General features: G+C 37.8%; 2 protein-coding genes across 5 annotated transcripts in view; one reads left to right on the plus strand and one right to left on the minus strand.

Moving 5' to 3' along the window:
- The window catches only part of Immp1l (inner mitochondrial membrane peptidase subunit 1), a 62,690-nt gene extending 60,518 nt beyond the window's left edge, over positions 1 to 2,172 (minus strand). For all 3 annotated transcript variants that reach the window (XM_055599296.1, XM_055599305.1, XM_055599286.1), the window contains exon 1: positions 2,085 to 2,172. The gene's annotated coding sequence lies outside the window, so the exon portion shown is untranslated. The remainder of the gene's footprint in view (positions 1 to 2,084) is intronic.
- A 141-nt stretch (positions 2,173 to 2,313) lies between these two features.
- Positions 2,314 to 12,492, plus strand: part of Elp4 (elongator acetyltransferase complex subunit 4) — a 205,392-nt gene continuing 195,213 nt past the window's right edge. For both annotated transcript variants that reach the window (XM_055599350.1, XM_055599359.1), the window contains exons 1-2: positions 2,314 to 2,562; positions 9,363 to 9,398. In XM_055599350.1, coding sequence (XP_055455325.1) covers positions 2,343 to 2,562; positions 9,363 to 9,398 — 256 coding nt within the window. In that variant the 5' untranslated portion in view covers positions 2,314 to 2,342. The remainder of the gene's footprint in view (positions 2,563 to 9,362; positions 9,399 to 12,492) is intronic.

Here is a 12,492-nt window from a genome sequence, read left to right on the forward strand (position 1 = left end):
AGTACAATAGTATATTTTTTTAACTAATGTAAGTAAACACTGAAGACAGTGAGAAGCATGAACATACTAGAGGCTTTGATGGGTTTCTAGAATATAAAGTATATAGAATCATAGAGAAAAGTAAAAAACAGTTTAGCACACAGGCTGACAAAACTATGGTTCATAGGGCAAATTTTCCAGCTGCCATTTACTTTTGTGCCACAACATACAGAAATGCCATACATTGACTTTTAAATGGCTCAATGGAAAAAGACTATGCTGTGACATATAAAAACTATATGAAATTGAATTTCGACTTGTTGCAGAGGTATGCTCAAGCATTAATGGCAGCTCTCGTGGTTTACTCATGGAAGAGGTGGGTAGGTTCAAGTGACTTTATTGTCTGCTAAACCTTAATTAGTTACTATTTGGACTCAGAAAGAAATACCCACTCATGACCAAGCACAAACATAATTTTTCATATTTCTTGCTGTGGCTCCAACTGGTCTTGGTCTTCATTGGGAATGATGAAAGATAATCAAATGAAACAAAATATATTATCTGCCTAAAGGATCAGGGCATCTAAAACATAGAGACTGGTTCACTAGGATAGGGAATTCTTTATTTGCTGTTATAGAAGGAAACCGTCATTTTTACAAAACAACAAGGCTGGGTCTAAGCACAAAGAAAGAACTCAACACTTATTTCAGTAGCTTACAAGTATAAAGAAATGTATGATATGTATTGGTGACATGTTTGAAATGAATGCACGCAACCTTCATCAAGTCTTTCTTGTTGATGTGTTGCTAAACCACAAAGCTTGTTGCTTTGTTTTTTTTTTATTTTCCTGAATATCATTCTCTATTTTGTTTTGTTTTTTTTTTTAATTTGTTTGTTTTGCTTTGTTTTGAGCCATGGTCTTATGGGGCTGATGCTAACTCTGAACAGCTGATTCTCGTTCTCCACCTATTTAGGATTATGGACCCAAGCCTGAATATGAAGCAGGAAGAAAGAAAAGGAGAGAGGTAGGGAGAAAGAAAGGGAAGAAAAGGAAAGGAAATATATACAGTAAATAAAGCTGTTGTGATGATATTCACCTGTCTCAGCACCAGAAGGCAAAGGCAGGCACACTTCTGTGAATTCCAGACCAGCTAGGGCTACGTAGTGAGCCCTGTCTCAAAATGAATGAATGACTCAATCAATCAATACATGTATCATGTGTCATCCATCCACCCATTAATCAATCAATATATGTATCATCCATCCATCCACCCATCCATCAATCAATCCAGGTCTATGTAACATCCTTCACTGTCAGCAGTAATTCAGTGACTCAGGTGTAGACTTGGGACTCATTTTTGGTTCAGTCATTGCTTATCTTGGATGTCCATGAAAATCACTTAACCAACTCCTCCTCGAGTTCTCATTTAAGTAAAACAGTTAAGTCCTCATATAGCTCTGAATTACATAGTTTTTCTCCCACAAATAAAACTCATACTGTAGTAGGAACCCTCTCCATCCAGCTTTCACAATCACCAGAAAAATAAAGTCCAAAAAAAAAAAAAATCTAGTTCTACTCAGATGTAGGGCGAGGGCAACTTCAAGTACTTTTCCGTTATTTGCAGCTGCTTCAGAGAGCGACAATTAAACGTGCGAACAAGGTTGTCAGAGTAACACCTGTCATTCAGAACGCTCAGGAAAAGACTCTCCAAGCTTTCCAGAAACACTAATTAAATTTAAGGAAAGCTTCTCGGGGGGACTTGCCAGCGAGGTCAGACTCTGTCAGGCCGGGGGAGAAAGCACCATGGTACGCCAGGTCCCCAAGGGAAGTCTACTGTCCAACCCGCCCAGCCCTGGGCTCTCACTGCCTGAGCCCAGGCGCTCCCCAGCCACTGAAGCCACCGCTACCTCCTTCCCAGACAGCACAACCACTCCGGAAGACGGGGTCGTGCGCAGGTGGTGGGTGGATGCCTTTCCCTAGAAACCAGCAGGGGAGACGTAAGCTTCAACTCGCAGCAGGCTGAGAAGCCCTGGGGGAGAGGAGGCGAACCGCTTCTCCTCCCGCGTGAACACAGGCACCGACAATGGCCAAGGACGGTACCCACCTGCAGCCGCAAACACCGACAGAAGTTGCTCGCCCGGGACTCCCTCAGGTGGGCCCGGCTCACCTGGGCCGCGTACACCCCTCCGGCTTCACGCACAGCACTTTTCAGCAATAGGCCTTGCGATTGGCTGGCCGGCAAAAAGTCTTTCATTTCTATTGGCCGCTAGTGGCGGGGTGGGCGGGACTTTGGGGGCTGGCTCTGACAGGCCGGCCGCTCGAGTTCCCAGAGTTCCTATTGGGTCGTCGCGGGAGCTTCAAGATGGCGTCCGCAGCCACCCGCGGCGCCGGCGTCCCCGGCTCCGGGTTTGGGGCATCCGAGAGCGGCCGGAGCGGCACCACCAGCTTCCAGAGGAAGGGCAAGGCCTCTGGGGCCTCCGGAGGCGGCCCTCGGCTGCTGTCCATCGCGGGCACGCGACCTTCGGTGCGGAATGGACAACTGCTGGTGTCAACCGGGCTCCCTGCCCTGGACCAGCTTTTAGGTCGGTTCCGAATGAAGATGCGGGCGCATTTCAGGGAGAACTTTGGGGGGGGGGGGACTCCCGGGGCAGCCCCTCATCCTCACGCCCTGCCTGGCCGCGGGCACCCCTCTTCTTGTTCCTCTCTGCCCATCACAAGCGTGGTCAGGAGGAAGGCTCGGGGAGGAAACTTGCGTGGAGGTGTCTTTAAAGCTGTGCGCCAACCCCGCCTTCGGGACCGAACTCCTTACTCCTTACTGGCCAGCACCTCATTTCCAGATGACCATGAACTCCCCTACACGCTTTTACCCTAAAGTGATTCTTCTAATGACAAGGGGAAAGGAATTGACTTGTAGGATCTTCTGCTGGTCTAATCTTAGGACACCCTCCTTCCAACCCTGGGTAGCTTAAAGCTGGGACTAACCTGCAAAACTTTTTAGGGTTGTAAGAGGGCTTCTTTAGAAATGCTGAAAGCATCGCCCATTTTCCACCTCGGGCTACTCTTATCCTTAAACCATAAGTGGTGTTGTCTCATGTTAAAGATGAGTGTTGACGCAAAGTAATGACAAGCCCTTGGTATTCAGATAGTTCTAAGTCCAGAGTGTCTTAAATATGTTCATATATATTATAATCCCTGGATTTTTTTTTTTTTTTATGCGAAGCCTACTTAAGAATATACTTGTTGCATGGAACTGATTTGTTGAAAGGCTTGACTTAGATTAGGTTGGTAGGACGGGTTAAATTTGTCTGAATTCTGCTTAATAAAAACAGATGTGTGTTTACATTTTGCAACCTTTTTTTATAGTGTGTATTATGTGTGCTAAATCTGGTACATTTGCATAATATAGCACAAGTGCCATTGCTTATTCTTGTATTTCGTTTGACATTTTCTCTAGGTTATACTCCAGGCTTTTCAAGTAAGTTTAGGAAAGAGGAAAATCAGAATGGTTTCTTGATTCTGTTATTTCATGTTCTAAATGTTCTTGATTGTTTTCTACATAAATTTATAATAGTTTCAGATAATTGTTTCAAACCCATTGAGTTCTATGAGGATAGAACCATGATTCAAAATGCATAGTTGCCAAATACTTATTTCACTTTTTTCTCTTTTTGGCCGCAGTTAACCTAGTTTTGAACGCAAAGCTTAGGAAATATTGGCTGTCATCCAGACAGAAATTAATCTGTAAGCTTTAGTAACATCAGATCTTTGCTATCAATCTAGAATTTCTTTTCTATTTCTTAATAGAAATTAAATGGGGATAGGTACCTTTATTCAGTTGATACTAATCAAACTCTCCAAACCAAAAGACTGCATTTTCAGTATTGTACCTTCAATACTCATTAAATTCCTTCAATTTAATGCTCTTCAATTCCTCATTAAAGTAGCAAAAATGTGCCTAGACCAGAGCAAGTTCTTAATAAGATCTTCATTGAAAGAAGCAGAAGAAAAGAGACTAAACAAGAAATAGTCAAGTATGAAAAATGGCATTTGACATTTGAGCTCCAAAAGTTGCTTAAGAAATTTAACCGTATAAATAGATAAAACTCCTGACCACACGAGCTGATCTTTGGCTTCAAATTTAGTCATCTCTGAACTTACACCACAGCTGCTGCTAATTTTTTAGGACTATTTTCAAGGAGATTTGACGTTTACTGAACTTAAGATTAAATGTTTACCTATACTCTTCTTCACATCTGCCAAAAAAGAACAGAGGGCATCTTTCATCTGTTTTTCTATTGACATTTGTAAAATGATTGGGCAGTGGAGGATTTTAGTATTTGAGTATAACATATTTATACTAAAAAAAAGTCAAAATAGTATCAGTTGTTGAAATGTGTGTTTTGCATGATTACAGGTGATTTGCAAAGTACATAGAAATTCAGATGGTTGTAATAATAGGATTTACTATATTTGGAATAATAAATACACCCAGATGTATTTCAGTTGTTAACTTCTGAATGACATTTTTATAACTTGATTTCCTGTCTTGTATGTCTTCTGACCCAAAAAATTTATATTTGCTTTTCATTAAAACCTTTGAAAGTGAAACATCTGCTGCTAATGTGTATTCAGATGAGCACAAGAAACTCAGGTTATGTTGTTACTTTTAAAAGTTCTTTGATTCAGTTGTGGCAAGCTTTATATAACCCTACGATGATAGGGGGGGATATTATAAATAAGAGTGCACTGTGACATTTTTATCATATAGCAGGTTAACTTTGTATTATCCCCTCCCTGTGGTACAGTGAAACTTTACTGCTGCCACCTGACAGCAGCATAATTTTAAACGTAATTGCAGATACATTTGAAACCCAGTACATAGACTGATTGAATGTTAGCTATTTCATAATTTATTAGTTCAGTTGCTTACATCAAAACATCTTACAAATTTGAATATTCCCCTTATCTGCATTTTAAAAAACATGATCTAGTCATTTTTGTTCTGATTATTTAATTTTATTGTTGGATTTTCATATACATTCCCCAGCTTGGCAATGTTTAGATTTTACAAGTTTTTTTTTTTTTTAGACTTTCTAAGTCTAGAAGATTTCATTTAAGTTTTATTTTATTCTATTTAGTGTATGTGTGTGGACTTGTGCATATGAGTACAGATGTCCCCAGAGACCAGAAGAGGCTGGAATTACAAGTCGTTGTAAGTGGCCTTATGTAGGTTCTGGGAATGGAGCTTGGATTCTCTACAAAAATATCAAATGCTTTTAACCACTGAGCTACGTATCCAGCCCACTAATCGAAGCTTTCAACTATGTATCTTTCAGAGCATTCATATTATTTGAGGTCACTATAGGTAAAGAACATACAAACTATAAAAGACAAAGAACCCAGCTGAATAGATACTTCAAGAATTTCCAAGAAAAAAAAGGTGGTCAGTCTTCAGAAGTTCTTAAAGGAAACTTGACTTCACAGATTTGGGTGAATTAACCCCTGCCCTGTTTAGTTGTTTATTCAGTGTGGCAGTCAAAGGAATGGTACCTAGGGTTTATGGTAAATAATAGTCCAACAGAATTTCTATGGAGAAGCTTCTTGTGGTGGCCACCATTTCAAAACTGAATTTTAAAAAATAAATACAATTGGCTTGTTTACTACATTGTTGTCTGTAGTGTGGAAGAGTATACATTTAGTTTGGGCTGTGTGTTTGACAGTTTTTATTATATTCTAGGTAGCTATACAGCTAAAGAAAATATTCTATTATGTAAAACTATTTCATATGATTTAATCTCCAGAGCCATCATCCCTATTTATGGCTTTGGTTTCCACATTTGCCCATTCAGCAATTGTGTCTTAATCATAGGCAGGCCAGGTTGCTTGATAACTTAAGGCATAAACACATCAACAGAATCACCACAATTGGACATACATATTTGTTTGTTATTTAAGGACTCACTCTATCTATCTATCTATCTATCTATCTATCTATCTATCTACCTACCTTTCTATCTATCTATCTATCTATCTATCTATCTATCTATCTATCTATCTATTTGATTCAAGCTTTGAATTAAGGTTCATCTACAACCTTAGTGTATCAAGAAAGATATATACAAATATTTTATCAAGAGTATTTTGAAGAGAGATTGTGAGGTTTGGGGTTCATTAAATTTGTTTTGTTTTTGAGACAGAGCCTTAGCCCAGGCTGACTTGGAATTTGTGAGTAAACCAGGATGCTTTTAAACTTGTGGCAGTCCTTCTGTCTCAGCCTCCCAAGTACTGGGATTAGAAGCCTGTGTGTGCTACCATGCCCAGCAAAAGCTTCATTTTAAAACTTTAAGTTTATTTCAGGTAGTGGTGAAGCATGCCTTTCAGCCCAGCACTCAGAAGGCAGGGGTAAATGGATCTCTGAATTTGAGGCCAGCCTGCTTTACAGCTCTAGTTCTAGGTGCATAAAGAAACCCTGTCACAAAAAAGCCTTAAAGATTAAGACCACGAAACTTACTTTATGTGGACCGATTTTTTCAGTTAGCCCTATAGAGGACACAAGGTCCAAATGCTCACAGATTAGCATTAGAGAAACCAGGGATGTTAAGTATACAGGCTTGTCTTCAAGGTAGGGATGTGTATACCCCTTTCTACCTTGAAGGCTGAGAGTGGCTGTTGTTAATAGCCTGATAATCTGTACTGATTGTAGGCTGGCCACACCCAAATCCTTCAGACTATTATGCTTACCCTAAATTCTTCTTCCCTAAACCTTTGTCTTGAGCATTACTTCTTAGTCAATAATAAGCATTCCCCTTATGGGAGATGTCACAAGTACTTTATAATGACTGGTGACCTTTATGCTGTCTAGGTCAGAGACCAAACCAAATCCTCGGCCCTTAAAGTTATAGAATCTGTCTTCATGGTAAAGGTCACATAACTTTGCAAGAGAGTTCTGATGCAGTCATACCTTAAGCTTTTATTGTGGATATGGGATTGAGATAAATGTTACAAGGAAATACTTTTTTCCAAAATTATACTGGACTTAAATATGTCCCAAATAAACTGTCTGGTGTAAGTTTGAACCAGCCTGGCTAACTAATTTATGCTGAACTGAATTTTTTCTTGCCTCTCACAGTTCATTTCTCTGTTGGCTATAGGATTTGCAGGAACACCTCTAATCCCCCTTTTTATAGTAACAACTCTGGATTAACACCACAGTATAATTTTATCTTCTTAAACAGAAGCAGAAGAACCATTAAGGTATTAAATATTTGGTTTTTCCATGTAAAAGAAGATAGAATGTAAAATGGTAAATGTAAAAGTTAGAGTTGGTCTTTATGTAGCACAAACAAATTAAGCATTCAGTCTAATATAGGCAGTGATGGTACATGCTTTAAATCCCAGCATTTGGGAAGCAGAGGTAGGCTGATCTGAGTTGGAGTCCAGTGTGGACTGTAGAGTTCCAGGACAGCCAAGGCTACACAGAGAAACCCTGTCTCAAAGAAAAAGAAAAATAAAAAATGCATAAAAGCAACTAGCTGGTTGTATTTGGATCCTTTATGAGTGCTGCCTTAATGTACGTATCACTCTGTCTTAAAATTGTCTTTATTAATGTGGTGTGCATTTTAAATGATACAGTGTGAGAAGTTATCTTGATGTATAATTAAAATATGTATTCAATTTTATGATGAATTCAGTTACAGTTCTGCAAATATCAGTGCTTGGAAGGCAGAAATGAGAGGATTCAAAGTTGAAGCCTCATTCTCAGCTACATAGTGAATTGAAACCAGCCTGGCTTACACAGGCCTCACAACACACACACACACACACACACGCACACATGCATGCAGCATGTATCTAAATGTGCTAACCATTAAAGTGTCTGTGTTCACTGATTTTTGAAATATTTTACAGACATTTTCAAGTTATTTCAAATATCACCATAAATTACTTTATACCACAGTTTTTTTCTATTTATTCTAGGAACATGTTAATAGAGTTAAGATTATTTGACACAACAAACAATGCTTTTTGTGTAGGAGGAAAAAGCACTATTAAGGCAACTTTTCATATTAAATTTTTCTACATAATATTTGGGAAAGAGGTTTCTATTGGTATTCCAAATGTTCTATGGTTTTGTGCTCATACAAACAAACCTTACAAAGAATATTATCTTTAGTTGTCCAAGAGCTTTAATATTTTTAAAATAATATAAAAATTTGTAGTCATTCTTCACTATGTATTTTTTAATTACATTTATTAGTTTTTGAGACATTAATTCTAATTATTAATATTTTTACAGAGGAGATGAACAATAAAGTATTCAAAATGAATTGTCTTAACTTCTTCAGCATAATTCTAATATCTTAAAAGTTAATTTTAATGACTCATCGTTTGATTTATATATTCATAGTATTAGCCTAGGTTAAGGATTTAAAAGAACACATTCTAATGTTAATGAAAATGTATTTTTGATTATTCCTTTTTATTTGAATTGATAAATTAATTTTTATATGTAAGCATTTCTAGACTTTGGATATATTATAACTTTGCCTTTTTATTTAATTTATTTTTTTATAAATTAGAGTTTATTCACTTTGTATCCCAGCTGTAGCCCTCACCCTCATCCCCTCCCAATCCTATCCTCATCTCCTCCCATGCCCATCCCCAAGTCCACTGATAGGGGAGGTCCTCCTCCCCTTCCCTCTGACCCTAGCCTATCAGGTCTCATCAGGATTGGCTACTTTGTCTTTCTCTGTGGCCTGGTAAGGCTGCTCATCCCTCAGGGGGAGGCTGTCAAACCGAAAGCTAATCAGTTCATGTCAGAGACAGTCCCTGTTCCCTTTACTAGGGAACCCACTTGGACACTCAGCTGCCATGGGCTATATCTGTGCAGGGGTTCTAGGTAATCTCCATGCATGGTCCTTGGTTGGAGTGTCAGTCTCAGAAAAGACCCCTGGGCCCAGATTTTTTTGGTTGTGTTGCTCTTCTTGTGGAGCTCCTGTCCCTTCCAGGTGTTTCTATACAATTTTTTCTAAATTTTTCTAAAATTGGAATTATTAATTCCTATGAGACTTACTCAATTTGAAAATGAAGTAGAATTTTTAGCGTTTACTGTGCACATTTGAGTCTTAGCTACTGAGTTAATTTAGTAACAAGTGTTAAATATAACACTGGAGTAGTTAGGCACACTGTGTGGAATGCCTCCTGGTTCTGTCAGGAGAAAGGGGGACACTTGAGCAAAGTATTGCAAAGATAGTTCAAATAGTGGTCACAACAATGGTTTCTAATGCTATTGAGGTACCTGTTCTTGGTGAAGTCCAGCTTTTGTGCTAAAGATAATCAAAAAAGTTAGTGACTAATTTTCTTCTTGTGTGTCATTTTTCAGGTGGAGGCTTAGCTGTTGGAACACTTCTTCTGATTGGTCAGTATAAAATTATAAAATGTATGCTGTGGTCTTTCTAACCAGTTCTGTTCTGTACGTAATGGTTTAATGAGTCTTTGACTCTGAAATTGAATAGTTAAATGATGACCTCTCCACAGACACAAATCAGATTAGAACTTGTCTAAGTACTTTTTTAGTTCAGATGGGTAGAAAGATCTGATAATGTAGCTCCAAATGTTTAAAAATGTTTACTCTCCACTGCTCCATTTTAAATTTAATTATTTTTAAAAGGAAAAGTCAATTCCTTATTTTGAAAATGAGGAATTTTATTGATTTGAGAAATGGAAGAATTAATGTGTGTACTATATAAGTGTATAGATATGTAATACATTTTACAGATTTTGTTGTTTTATTGAATGAACAATGGCAAAGTAGTCTGTATTTTTGTTCATTTTTAGAGTGACTATAGTTATTAAAATAGACAACCCTATGTGGCATATTTCAGCATATCATAGAATCTTCAAATTGCAGTGAGCCTGATCTATTCCATAATGAATGCATTTCTGTTAATGTTTAACTTATTCACTTGTGACATTATCTGTACCTTCTAGTTTAGTCTTGAGTTGGCCAGCCTACTTTCCTACATGACCCTATTACAATTGAAATAACTATTTTTACACCTCAGGTTTTCCCTAACCAAAATGGAAATCACGTGGTGACCTGGTTGTGAGAGTTAGAATGACTCCTTTTTCTCCATTGTCATCTAGATATACCTCCTAGGATGGCATTTCTCTTTCAGTGCAGAAGTGATAGAGAGTGCACATTTAATATGACCTATATTCAACAAACTGAGGCTATCAAATATAATCTAAACATTAATTAGTACCAGACACCAATAAAAATAAGTTTATGTTAATAGACTTCTTCTAACATAGCAAAGGATTGTTGCAAATGTTTAGTATTTCTTCAAGACTGATTATAATACAAAGTGATGGTCTTTAAATTTTGAGATATATATAGTGTTTATCTAGGGAAGCTGGAAAATTCATAGTTTTACCTATGTCTGCTTAACCACTGAAGGGTAGTGTTAATAGGTGGAGAGTTGTCTGTCTGGCTCTTCCTGTGAGTCATGTATTCTGTAATGCGCTTTATCTGTGTTTCTTCCTTTACTTCTTGTGATCACCTTCTAAACTGTTAAATTCATATTATCTATATTTTATTCATGAAATTAGATTTGAGGGATGAAGCAACTTCCAGTTTTTCACATAGAGAATAAGAATCCCAGTATTAGAATTTTGCTGTGATTCTAGATATGTGAATTTGGTTTGTGAATGAGATGTTTTTAATTTTTAATTGTTTTATTATTTTTGAGAATCTCATACATAAGCATTTTGTATTTACCTCATACTCAATTCTTCCTTTATCGTATATGACTCTTGCAGTGTCTACTCTCTCTTAAATTCATGACGTCTTATTTAATTATTGTTACACATACATGTACATGTGTGTTTATATATGTATTTATATGCACATGCCTTGATATACCTACTGAGTCTGTTCAGTGTTGTTTGCGAGTATATGTGCACGTGTGTTTGTGTGTATGTGGGTATTTTTTAGAACTGATCATTTGGGATTAAATTACCTATCAAGGGGCTTACCCCTGAAGAAGACTGAATCTCTGTCTCTTAGCAGCTATTAATTGTAACTTTTCAATCCAGGGGTGGAGAGTTGTAAATTTCCCTCATCCATATTGGCATAGCAACTGGCAGGTCTTGTTTAGAAAACCACATTGTTGAAACTGCGTGGGTACCAATTTTCTGTTGTACATAAAAGGCACTGTATTTTAAGGGTATAGCAGATGTACTGGTCCTTTGGCTTTTACAGTCTTTCTACACTTTCTTCCGCAATGTTCTCTGAGCCTTAAGTGTAGGGTTGTGTTATACATTTATTAGTTGAGATTGGGCACCTCAAGGTCAGTTTTTCTCTACATTTAACCAATTGTGAGTTTGTGTAGTAGTCTTTATTTGCTCAAAAAACAAACAAACAAACAACTTCTTTGATCAGGGATGAGAGATATTCTTATCTCTAGGTATAAAAATAAGTACTTGGGGACTGGAGAGATGGCTTGGCCGTTAAGAGTGCTGACAGTTCTTTCAGAGGACCCAGGTTCAATTCCTAGCAACCACACAGTGGCTCACATTTATTAACTATGCATGTGGTACACTGACATACATGTAGGCTTAACACACATACATTAAAATAAATAAAATTTAGAAGGCAGTTAGAAATTATAGTGGTTTAGGAAAGTGGCAGCTGTAGATTCTCCTCTAGGATCCATGAGCTCACCAAACATGGCTAGTTGCTAATTAACAGTACTAGGAATGAATTTCCTTCCACTGAGCAGGTTTTGGTCCAGTTAGACAAATGCTGGTCACTTCCGGGATGTAAGTATCACTGCTTCACCCTGGAGGATACCCTGCTGGACTCGTCATTTTTGTGTTTTGTAGGCTGTGCAGCTGGATAGGACTCTTGACTACTTTTCCCCCTTGGCAGGTTGGTTATTAGGAAATAGTAGGAGAGCCAGTCCTCAGAGGGGAAAAGGCTGACTCCTCCAAGTCCTATGTAGAGACTATGTAACATTTTTAGCAATAAGACAATTTCTAGTAGGCAACTACTGGCAAGAGCAGTAGCCTGTATTGTTTTTTGAGCGTTGGGTTAAGTAAAAGATGGACTATCAGGATTTAAGATAACGCAGAGGGACTGGAAAATATGTAAAGAATACAGAAAAAATAAATACATAGAGGGAACAAACAGGAGCTTTGAGACAACAAATCTTTGAATTATAGGTATAGAAGATGAAGCATCCCTGGTCATTAGCAAAGACTAGACCTTCAACAGTATCATAGGAGGAAACTCCAAATTAAGGAAAGATAGACCTATACTGATACATGGAGCACAAAGAACACAAAAAAGACAGGTACAGACAAGAAAATCTTCGCAACATGTTATTGCTAAAAATTGCTGAATATATAGAACAAAGAGAGGCTTTTAAAAGTGACAAGGGAAAAAAAGACAAACAAAAAGCACAAGTCACATGTAAAGTAAAGCCCATCAGAATAACAGCTGATTTTTA

The sequence above is a fragment of the Psammomys obesus genome, unplaced genomic scaffold (assembly GCF_907164565.1).
Source record: "Psammomys obesus unplaced genomic scaffold, mPsaObe1.curated_primary_1811, whole genome shotgun sequence".
NCBI lineage: Eukaryota > Metazoa > Chordata > Mammalia > Rodentia > Muridae > Psammomys > Psammomys obesus.